The following is an 11,538-nucleotide window of genomic DNA, read 5'->3' as shown; positions in this document are numbered from 1 at the left end:
ACGGCCGCCCGAGGCCACGCCCTCTCCCGGTGCCTTTGCCCTTTCCTGCGGGGGAAGCGCCGGGCTTCCTGTGCTGAGGGAGGGGAGTCGGTCTTGCTTTGGCGTCTAAGCTGTGGCGCATTAAAGGCGCTCTGGTTCCCTGGGGCTCTCCCGGTCTCCTCACAGCTCCGAGGAAGGCAAGGTAGATGAGGAAAGGGAATCATTTAGAGCCAGCCGCAGGGCGAGGGGCTAAGTACCTGGTGACTGGTCGCCTTAGGCGAGCGCTTGGGTGGTGTGATCGCCCTTATTTGGGGTGATGGAGCTCTCTTGGTTCCTTGGCTTTGCGATGAAAGCCTACTTTGCCAGCCTCCAGGGTTGTCAGAAGGTGAAAAGATGGTCTCCTTTGAGACGTTCATGTTCCTTGGGTCTCGGCTGATAGTGGAGGCCATATTCCCAGCCCCGCTGCCTCCAGCTCCATGAAAAACCTGCCCCACCCGCATAGCTCTGGGACTTTGGGAAAGTTACTGTTTCATGACTTGGTGATACTGTCCTCACAGAGTGTGGAAACGAGATGTGTGTAAATGTGCGCAGTTTCTGGCATGACTATGGTTTTCCCATAGTTAAGGCCCCTTAGTTTCTGTGGAATTGTGTTTTTTAATTGTAAGACGACGACTTTGAGTTGCCAACTTAGCTTTCCTCAACTAGTTTTTCGTGAGGGACTATTTCTGCCCTTTCTTTCAACAGAATTTTTTTTTTTTTTTAATCTGGCCTTGAGGTAGGGAATTGAGCCTTTTCCAACTCTTAGAAATGCCTGAAGGTAATGGGATTGTATTTTTCTTTTGCAGACTATACCCAACAAGCAACCCAAAGGTGAGTGTCATTTCTGGGCTTGTACAGTTGTAGAGGTTAAGGGAGACTAAGGTATTTTTCTGATTACACTGATTTTCTTAATCTCCAGCTATGGGGCCTACCCCACCCAGCCTGGGCAGGGCTATTCCCAGCAGAGCAGTCAGCCCTATGGACAGCAGAGTTACGGCGGTTACGGCCAGTCAGCGGACACTTCAGGCTATGGCCAGAGCAGCTATGGTGGTTCTTACGGACAGACCCAGAACAGTGAGTCTTTTAGTGGATTATCCTGCCTTTTCCTGCTTTATTGAACTTTGTCTTTTCACAGATGTCATTTCTGTAACTATGTTTTCCCTTAGCCAGTCTGTAATTCTTACAAAGGCCTTGAAATATTCGTGGTTTCAAGCAGAAATATTTATTGGTTGTGATTCTGCTTCCTTTTTTTTCTCTTTGCTTCTCTATTATGCTGTGTCTTTTCTCCATTTTCCTTCCACATGGAAGTGAAATGTGAGTGGGGGGGGAGTAGTCCCTAAAAGGGGAGTGGTTTAGGCTTTTGATACTTTTTTTTTAATATTTATTTATTTATGCATGTAAGATCAGAGGTGCAGGCGGTGAGAGGATTCACTAGAGACAGAGTGGGGAACAGAACAGGCAGATTGACTGAAATACACTGCTGAGGGGAGCAGCAGGCGAATCAGTTTGGGGTTGCTCCCTGGCCGGGGATCAAACTCATGCTCCAGTGATTGTGGTTAGCTTCATAGGTTGTGTCTTAACCTCTTGGGCCACCAGGGACACCCTGGCTTTTGGTACTTAATGGGGGAAATTATTTTGCTTGATGATAACTTGAAGTCAGACTACTACATATGGTGGTACCATACAAGGAGGTGGAATTTTCTTTTGATGGCCTGAACTGTAAATAATTGTTGGCTGTCTTATTTAGCTGTTGATGATGACTGGGGATCTCTTGGTCTATGTGGTGGTGGTCTTGGACGCTGAGGTGAGGTGGAAGTTCTGAAGTTGGTAGAAGTTGGAAGGAGAGTTCTGAAGTTGATAGAAGAGAAGGGTAGGGCCTCCCTGGTGGCGCAGGTGGTTGAGCGCAGCACTGTGAAGCTGTCCGCAGCCTCTGCAGTACTGGTTCGATCCCTGCTGGCCTCGGAGCAACCCATGTGGTAAGCAGACCTCCTGTCTCACCCACTACTCCCCCCCGCAGTGTATTTCGTCATTCTGCCTGTTCTGTTCCCCGCTCTCTCTCTTACTCTCCCGCACATCTGGCCTGTACCCTGGTTCTTGTATAAATAAAGTAAATATTTTAAAAAAAGAGAGAGAAGGGTAACTTTGATTACGGCTTAGAAGACTTAGTAGCAGCTTTGAAGAGGCTGACTTTTTAGAAGTATGGGTGTTAGGTAGTACAGTATGCAGTGTTTTCTTCAGCCCATTCTGTGCCTTTTCCCTTTCCTCATAGCTTTTGTGACTTTTGTTTGTAGCAGGTTATGGCACTCAGTCAGCTCCCCAGGGATATGGCTCAACTGGTGGCTATGGCAGTAGCCAGAGTTCTCAATCGTCTTACGGGCAGCAGTCCTCCTACCCTGGCTATGGCCAGCAGCCAGCTCCTAGCAGCACCTCGGGAAGGTAAGGAGTTGTGCTGGGACAGCCTAGAAGGTAAGGGGTAAATTGATGAGGAATAATAATTAGCAGGATTAAGAACAAACATGAGAGTAGGGGAGGGATGGTTGTTGGGTAAAGAAAATGGTATAGAACTTTTTAGACATGCTAACATTCTGTTCTTTTTTCTTTTTAGTTATGGTAGCAGTTCTCAGAGCAGCAGCTATGGACAGCCCCAGAGTGGGGGCTATGGCCAGCAGTCTGGCTACGGTGGACAACAGCAAAGCTACGGGCAGCAGCAAAGCTCCTATAACCCCCCTCAGGGCTATGGACAGAACCAGTACAACAGTAGCAGTGGAGGTGGCGGAGGGGGTGGTGGAGGTGAGACAGTGGCTTCAGCATGGTCTCATATTTGTCATGTTTTCTGTATGGATATATACTCCTTTGTGCTAAAAAGATTCTTTTTTTTTTTTTTTTTTAAGATTCATTTATGCATACAAGAATTGGGATACAGGCCAGAGGTGGGGGGGTGGTGAGAGGATTCACTAGAGACAGAATGGGCAACAGAACAGGCAGATTGAGATAAACTGCTGAGGGGAGCACTGGGTGAGGCATGAGAGATCTGCGACATGTGGGTCAGCTCCCTGGCTGGGGGATTGAACTGCAGGAGCTGTGGTGAGCTTCATAGGTTGTGTCTTAACCCCTTGCACCACCAGGGAGGCCTTAAAAAGATACTTTTAAAGTTTTGCTTGCTTATTTTCTAGCCATCCCTTTATTTTCTGTTTCTTTCTTTTTGTGTTCTATGTCAAGCTATAGGTGGCCTTTTTTTTTTTTTTTAAGCATCCTTTTTTTTTCTTGACAGGTAGCTATGGCCAAGATCAGTCCTCCATGAGTAGTGGCGGTTATGGCAATCAGGACCAGAGTGGTGGCGGTGGCTACGGGGGAGGCCAGCAGGACCGTGGGGGCCGCGGCCGGGGCGGTGGCGGTGGTTACAACCGCAGCAGTGGTGGCTACGAACCTAGAGGTCGTGGAGGCGGCCGTGGCGGCAGAGGCGGCATGGGGTAGGTGTCTAGTGAGCCAGGGTATATCATCGGTGGGGAGTGTGCAGGGTTGCATGAATCTTCCTTGAACCTCAGTCCCTTAGTGCATGGTTAGTCTTATTCTAGAGATTTGTGGGGACTTGGATTTTTGGTGGGAGGCAGTGACTGTTTCTTCGTACATCCCCATTTTATTTTTGTGAGAACTTGGGAGCCTGAACTCCCACCCAGACTTCTCTGAGGAGATTTGAGTATTCAAACTTACTTTCAAAGAAAAAGGAAAAATATATGGGTGTGTATGGATTGGAGTCATTGATGTGTCCTAGGCAAGAAATATGGCAGTAAAGCTTCTTTCTCTGCAAAGTGAAACTGATGATCCCACTCCTGGGAAATAGGAAACTTGTTACTTGTATTCCCATGTGTCCTCTAAGGGAGTTGTTAATGGTTATTCTGACTTCAGCTTCCAGGAATGGCTATTCTTCCTGTATTTTGTAGTCACTTGAATCCATGAGCTTCATTTGCACTAATTTGATTGACAGTAATGATTTTATGCGTGTGACTTGGTTTATGGGGCTATCTGATGGAAGTGTGCAGACTATTTGTAAAAAATCAGACTTGACAGTGGTATCCCATTTATTTGCTCCACTGTCTCCCTTCCCCTGGTTACTTGTCCCACCTGGACCTTCTTTTCCTTCCCTTCCTGCTGTAGTTGATTTTGAAGTAGTAAAACCTTAGATTTGATGTTAAAGCAGTCGTCAAATCTGTTTGTAAATACGATTTTGAAGGACACCCTATTCTGTCTCCCTGGAAAAGGAGAGAAATGCCAGTGTGTTACTCCTTTTTTTGGGAAAAAGTAGGTTTTTTAATGAGTTTGTCTACGGTAAGTATTCAGAGGTGGGTGGGGGCAATCTCAAAAACCGTACAGAAATGAGGAAAACTCTGTTGTGTACGTGTTTAATGCAAAACTTTTTAAAAAAGAAAAACAACTGTTATGTGACTGTTAACTTGCTCTGCATTTTATGTGCCACAGGTATGAAAGGTGACATTGCAAAATACTCCGCTCTTCTCGCAGTGTAGAAGGGGTGACCCCGGGGGGTGGGGGGAGATCAAAAACAGCTCAGTAGTTAGGATAGGGCTTAGCTAAGTTTGTCTTGCTTTAAGGGGAAATTGCCTTTGGTTTTGACTTTTTATGGAATGGGGTTGGGTCTGCTTGCTGCTTTCAAAGCAAAAACCACAAATACGTGTTCAGGGCTACCCCAGCCTGGTGTGAAATGTCTTCTGGGTAAATTGGGGGTAGGGCTTTTAAACCAACTATTGGGTTGTCAACCACTTACGACAAGAGGAAAAAACATCTACATCGGAAGAACGACCAAGGAAAATTGGGTCTTTTTTTTCCAGAGGAAATACAGATATATAATCTTTTAAAGCAAAATCCTTAAAAACTTGTGTCTGAGAAATTGCACACGTGCGTGTGACATGCTCAAAGGTCAGACAAGGGGTGGTCAGGAAGGGGAATGTATTTTAGTAGCCACTTGTATCTTTTTCCCAAAACACCTACCCATGTTTGGGGAATGTTAAACAAAATCAAAAAACACCCTTTTGTAGCCGTTGGAAGCTTCATGTCCTTTCTTCTAACTTGTCTTCTCCAGCGGAAGTGACCGTGGTGGCTTCAATAAATTTGGTGGTAAGTGAACAGAGTTTCCAAAATTCCCAACTCCCAGCAATGCTTTGTCTGATTGTTCATTTGCAGATGTCTAGCGTGTTTTAAGTGTCAAAGGTTTTGAAGTGTCCAGAACCACCTCCAGAAAGGGGTGGGGTAGAATGCCACCTGCTGCCAGATGTGTGCTAACCTGGAGGCAGGCAGGGGTAAGACTCAGTCGTCTGGTACCAAATTGGTTTGACCCAGGTTATAAGAGGTGTTTAGTAGGCCTCTGACAGGAGTGTTTGCCACATCTGGCACTTAGTAACCACCATAATGAGAAACCTGGAGAGAGTGCTGGAACACGTGGTGCCAACTCGGCTTAGGATCCTTTTGATCAGTGTGTCCAAGGCCTAGTGTGTGTGTAACAACTTTCAAATGTTTTAATTCTGGAAGAGGGATGTGAAATACTGCCCTGCCCTGAGGCTGGTGAAGTTGGTATATTTATATATTAAATACTGAATGGTGTCAATGCAATTTATATATATATATGTACTTAAACAACTCAGATGGGCATATAGATACTAGCTCTGGGAAGGAAGGTGTGGACTACTTCAAGAAAGGTTGGGAGCATGTGTGGCTCATGGGAAATAACCAGGTCTTACAGCTCAAAATGAATTTGTGGAAAAATGGCAAATTTGAGAAGTCTCCCAGTAAACTGGAACTTTTCTGGTTTGGTTAACTAACAAAAGGTTTCTTGATTTGTTTCAACATTTAAAGCCAAAGGCTTGGGTTCATGATTTAGGTGTCATTGAGTGTGGGTACAATATATATACATATATATATATGTGGTGAATTCAGATAAACTTTGGTTAAAGATGGTCTCTGGAAAAAAAAAAATAGAGGCTGCGTTATGGAAATAAGATTTCTGGTCTGTTCCCTGGGACATGCTTTAAAAATACAATAGCTATTATGTATGTTTTTTTATTTTCATGTGGTTTTGGGGAAACTTAACATGGTTTTAAGAATGTTTGTTTCTAAAGATGATTAAAAATTGTTCCACAAGGGATAAGTGTCTTTGGTGGTAAAGTTTGGAGAAACTGGATGGATGCACATCACATTGCTGGTAGTGAGCCCATTTCTCTCGGGTGAGAGAATAGGGCCAAGCTGAGTTGGTTTGTTAACTTCAATGGGTCTCCCTCCTACCCTTTCCCCTCACCCCCCAAATCTGTGCTGAGGACATTTCCCAGCCTGAGCTGGGGGAGGCAACATTTTCTGAAGTGTGGAATTAATTTCTGTGGGGACTCAAGTTACAGATCTTAAGAAAGGGATCCTGTGTCTTCCCCAACCCTGCCTAGAATTTTCTGCTCTGGGCAGGCACCCCTGACAGGGTTTGGAGTGAGGCTCTGAGGACTTACCTGATAATATTGCAAGAGTTTTGGATTTGGTGTTAATATTTTCACCTTGTCTTTCTCTACTTGATGACTAACAACAACTTTTTCCTTGTTTGTTTTTTTTTTTCCATGTCACGTAAGGTCCTCGGGACCAAGGATCACGTCATGACTCTGGTGAGTCCACAGTTGAGAAAAAATATCTTAGTGATAACAAACAGAACTTTTCCTGGATGTTCTTTGAAACTTGGGGGGAAAAGCGGGGGGCGGATTCTGAAAAGAGCAGGGATGAAGGAGGAAAAGATTTTATAAATGAGCGTTTATCAGAAATACCTGGTAGTTTCCTCCCCTAGCAATTTAGTGGGTCTGGGAGGAAGCTGGGAATCTGCATTTTTACCAAGTCTCTGGAGGTGCTGACACATCTTTGTGTGGACAATGCTCAAGAGCTGCGACCAAATAAGTGAATGAAAAGTCGTAATGGGGGAAGCATTTAGTTTTATCTTTTGTTTGCTTATATTTGTTGTGGGATTAGGTTTTAGTGTAAAATAGATTTCATACTTTCAGTTCATCTTGAAATCTGACAAAAACTGTTAGATCTTGGGCAGTTAACTTCCTGAGTCCTGGTTTCTTTTATGGGTATTGACGAATTTCAATGGGTGATTGTAAAACTACATTAAATTTGTGAAATGGCTAGCAGATACTCATTCAAATGAAAAAAATAGGGGTGTGAATTTTGTTCATGTGCCTTAAGTCAGATTATATTGACTTAGAGCTCTTTGAAAGCTGAACATCATGTATTAAAGTTGGATTATGAAGAGTCACTGAATTTTGCTTGTTTTCTCTTTTTAAATTCATGTTTCTTCTGGTGTTCAACAAGCAGAACAGGATAATTCAGACAATAATACCATCTTCGTGCAAGGCTTGGGCGAGAATGTTACAATTGAGTCTGTGGCTGATTACTTCAAGCAAATTGGTATTATTAAGGTATTTTGGAGCAGAGGGGGTGCTTTCTGTCATTTGCATGCTTGTGGAGTCTACGCATAAATAAGTCTTAAAGGTTGCCACCTTGACTTGTCAGAGAAAGCACATTAGTTACAGTTTTCTAAAATTTGTTATTTATATAAAGGCATAATGGATTAAGAAGGGATTGTCTTAAAGCTTTGAGTGTTAATCTGTAGTTTTATCCTTTAATATTGAAGTGGCAGTAGTTATAGTTGAGGACTTCAATTCAAAGTTAAACATACGAGACAAGAACTACTGACTGAGAAGGGAGGAATTGAGTATAGTTATGATAAATGTAGGGTTCTGGAGGAGGAGGAGGGTGCATAGAGTATATCCTGTAAGACTGATGTTGCTTCATTTTGCTTGCTTTAGACAAACAAGAAAACAGGACAACCCATGATTAATCTGTACACAGACAGGGAAACAGGCAAGCTGAAGGGAGAGGCAACGGTATCATTTGATGACCCACCTTCTGCTAAAGCAGCTATTGACTGGTTTGATGGTATGTAGGAAAAGGCTGGCTGGGCCTGGGGATAAGGTAACTGTGGGAAGCCCAAGTGACATTTTGGAGACATCGTTGAGTCTTTCGGCATTTTATCTCCTACTTCAGTATAAACTTACAGAAAGTTGTGTTTATCTTGATTGTACCAAGTCTGTTTTAGACCCACAGATATTAATAAAAAGTCTTTTTATACTGCCTTAGGTAAAGAGTTCTCTGGGAATCCTATTAAGGTCTCATTTGCTACACGTCGAGCAGACTTCAACCGGGGTGGTGGCAATGGTCGCGGAGGACGGGGCCGAGGAGGTGAGAGACTGCTTTCTGCTGCTGACTAAAGACTGACTGGGAGAGGGGAGGATGCTACGGGCATGTGGCTAGGAGAGCAGGCTAACCAAACTCGAGGTGGGAGTAGTACATACATGTATCTGCTTTAGGACCCATGGGCCGTGGAGGCTATGGAGGTGGTGGCAGTGGTGGCGGTGGCCGGGGAGGATTCCCCAGTGGAGGAGGAGGTGGTGGTGGACAGCAGCGAGCTGGGGACTGGAAATGTCCTAACCCGTGAGTGTAACTAATTTTTTTCTCTGCTCTTATATATATATATGTCCCCTTTGGTATTATGGTACAGTTGTGTGTCTTCCAACTAATATCAAGGCCATACGGTTCTTACAGATTTAGCCGAGAACTTAACCTAGGTAAGATTGTCCTAGTAGGGGGGAGGTACTGGACTGGATTCAGTAATACTGAGAATTAAGACTTCTTTGCCTTTCTGAGGTCTTAGTTTTCTTGATATGTATATGTAAGGTCACAGGAATCTGTTCTAAGTCTTGCTCTTGTCCACTCCTCTAAACTAATGGTTTTCATTTTCCTCAGTACCTGTGAGAATATGAACTTTTCTTGGAGGAATGAATGCAACCAGTGTAAGGCCCCTAAACCAGATGGCCCAGGAGGGGGACCAGGAGGCTCTCATATGGGTGAGAAAGGGTGATACTTGTTGGGGTCAGAAAACCCTTAATTTTATTATATTTTTTTATTTTTACTTTTTTTAAAGATTTATTTATGTATACAAGAACTGGGGTACAGGCCAGAGGCGTGGGGGGGTGAGAAGATTCACCAGAGGCAGCGTGGGGAGCAGAACAGGTAGATGTACTGAAATACATTGCTGAGGGGAGCAGCGGACGAGTCGGGAGACGTCTGCTGCTCCCTGACTGGCCGGGAATCGAACTTGTGCTGCAGTGGCTGCTGAGAGCTTCATAGGTTGCGTCCTAACCCCTTGGGCCACCAGGGAGGCCACTAATTTTAGTAAATATATATTTTTTAACATTTATTTTTATGCATACAAGAGATGGGGTGTAGGCCAGAGGTGTGGAGGGGGGCAGGCGGTGAGAGGATTCACCAGACAGAATGGGGAGCAGAATGGGCAGATCTACTAAAATACACTGCTGAGGGGAGCAGCAGGCAAGACAGGAGAGGTCTGCTGCACCATGTGGGTCAGCTTCTTGGCCTGTGGTGGCTGGTGATAGTTTGATAGTGCTGAGATTTTAAACCCTGCAACACCAAGGAGGTCCCAGAAAGTCCTTAATTTTAAGTAGGTAACCAGAGTGAAAAAGCAAGAGAGATTTGGGAGATATGATATATGTCATTTCTTTTGTCTTAGGGGGTAACTATGGAGATGATCGTCGTGGTGGCAGAGGCGGCTATGATCGGGGCGGCTACCGAGGCCGTGGCGGGGACCGTGGGGGCTTCCGAGGGGGCCGGGGTGGTGGGGACAGAGGTGGCTTTGGTCCTGGCAAGATGGATTCCAGGTAAGAAAGACTCTAAGTTGAAATAAAAGTAGAGCAATTGAATAGACATAATGGGATTGCAACGTCTTGCTGAGAAAGTAGTTTTATTTTAAGGGGCTAGATTGGAGAACTGAAAAGAACATGGTAGGGGAGGAAAATTATCTACAGGTTTGTGTATTCTGTGTTGATAGCAGATACTTCTTGGGTTGGGAAATGGGCAGCCTAGGATTTTGGGGGTGGAATTGGGTGGAGAGGAGAGGTAGTTGATAACTCTGATCCTAATGGATACTCTTTTCTTGCAGGGGTGAGCACAGACAGGATCGCCGGGAGAGGCCGTATTAGCCTGGCGCGTGATGTTCTGGAACAGCTCTTCTTCCTGTACCCAGTGTTACCCTCATTATTTTGTAACCTTCCAACTCCTGACCACCCATGGGTTCTTTGTGTCGGACTCTGTAATTGTAACCATACCTCTGGTTCCCATTAAAAACCATCGTTTTAGTTAAATTTGCCTCCTCTCCCCCCTTTTCACTCTCCTCAAGGATTGCTGTCCAGGTCAGCAATGTGTGAGGAGCTTTCAGATCAACCTGCTTATTAGCAGGAGCTGGAATAAAGTGTGTGATACTTGGTCCAGGGGAGAAAAGGTCAAGTGGTATCCTTGAAAGTAAAATTTTCTACAGTGACAGAAATTGGACATATGAATGGGGTAATTGATAAATGAACACATGCTGATACGAGTGTTGTACAGAATTTGTTGAACTACGAGTTTTTTCCCACGTGTTTGTGTCCTGGTCTCAGTGTGCTGCTTAGTATTTTCACCTTTTTTTTTTTTTTTTTTTTTAGATTTTTATTTATGCTACAGGAACTGGGGTACAGGTTAGAGGTGCGGGTGGGTGAGAGGATTCACCAGACACAGAGTGGGAAACAGAACAGACGATTGAAATACATTGCTGAGGGGAGCAGTGGGAGAGGCAGGCGAGGTCTGCTGCGCCGGGTGTGTCAGCTCCCTGGCCATGTGGGTCAGCTCCCTGGCCGGGATGGAACTGCTGCAATGTGCATTGCTTCATAGGGCTTGCACTTAACCCCTTGTGCCACCAAAGAAGACTCTGTAGTTTTAACCTTTTAAAGGGCTTCTGTCACCTTTAAAATTTCCTGAGGTTAGCTCTCAAATTAGGTTTGCCTTTTCGAGAGTGGGGGACAATATTCAAACTTGGCCATATTTGGGAGCACATAGCCAAGTTGGGTCATTTGAGTACCACCAACTATATGGCAAGGTTCTATAGTCATCTACTTCTCAACCCTGGGAGAACAGGTCACTCGGAGGTACATGTTGCATGGGTTTTGTGGCTGTCAAATAGAACCATGATTATTCGCCTTAGGACTTCGTATCCATTGCTGCATTCTCAGTGTTAAGAGGAGAAACATCCTAAACATGTTTGCTTAGACCTTAAGAGAATGTTGGATGTGCGAGGAGAAGCCTACGGTTAGCTGGGAAGGAAGGTGGCAGATTTTTGTATTTCATTGTGAATGACTCCTTCCTAGTTTACCTCAGGTTTGGATAGATAGCTGCAGAATAGCAGGGTCACCTTCAAATTCTGCCTGTACCCAGAGAGTGGAGGTGACTGGTGTTTTCGAGATGTTAAACTTGAGCCTTCAGTGATTTAGGGTGGAAAGCTTCCCTTTTAAAAGGTGTGGAGGGCCTCCCTGGTGGCGCAAGGGGTTAAGCACCGCCCTATGAAACAATCCACAGCCTCTGCAGCATGAG

At 44.8% G+C, this 11,538-nt stretch overlaps 1 protein-coding gene across 3 annotated transcripts; it reads left to right on the top strand.

Annotated features, from left to right (window-relative positions):
* The first annotated feature begins 621 nt into the window (after positions 1-621).
* Positions 622-10,126, top strand: FUS (FUS RNA binding protein). Of its 3 annotated transcripts, none has more exons than XM_084250644.1 (14): positions 622-849; positions 938-1,092; positions 2,313-2,454; positions 2,624-2,808; positions 3,290-3,488; positions 5,114-5,148; positions 6,639-6,671; positions 7,375-7,478; positions 7,869-7,998; positions 8,200-8,301; positions 8,430-8,553; positions 8,866-8,966; positions 9,650-9,797; positions 10,079-10,126. In XM_084250644.1, exons 1-14 carry the CDS (start codon positions 800-802, stop codon positions 10,116-10,118), a joined length of 1,548 nt encoding a protein of 515 aa, XP_084106770.1. In that variant the 5' UTR covers positions 622-799; the 3' UTR covers positions 10,119-10,126. The 3 variants fall into 3 exon arrangements, with proteins under 3 accessions (XP_084106770.1, XP_084106771.1, XP_084106769.1); XM_084250645.1 differs by having other exon boundaries at positions 2,310-2,454; positions 2,624-2,799; XM_084250643.1 differs by having other exon boundaries at positions 2,310-2,454.
* Positions 10,127-11,538: the final 1,412 nt, after the last annotated feature.

Source organism: Talpa europaea, assembly GCF_964194135.1.
Source record: "Talpa europaea genome assembly, chromosome: 12".
NCBI classification, from domain to species: Eukaryota; Metazoa; Chordata; class Mammalia; order Eulipotyphla; family Talpidae; genus Talpa; species Talpa europaea.
This window is presented reverse-complemented; position numbering and strand designations above follow the sequence as displayed.

Coding starts and splice junctions, on each gene's coding strand:
- FUS (XM_084250643.1), top strand. CDS start 800: ATGGGATTGTATTTTTCTTTTGCAGACTATACCCAACAAGCAACCCAA. Junction 2,455..2,623: donor CCTAGCAGCACCTCGGGAAG/GTAAGGAGTTGT, acceptor TTTTCTTTTTAG/TTATGGTAGCAGTTCTCAGA. Junction 3,489..5,113: donor GGCGGCAGAGGCGGCATGGG/GTAGGTGTCTAG, acceptor TGTCTTCTCCAG/CGGAAGTGACCGTGGTGGCT.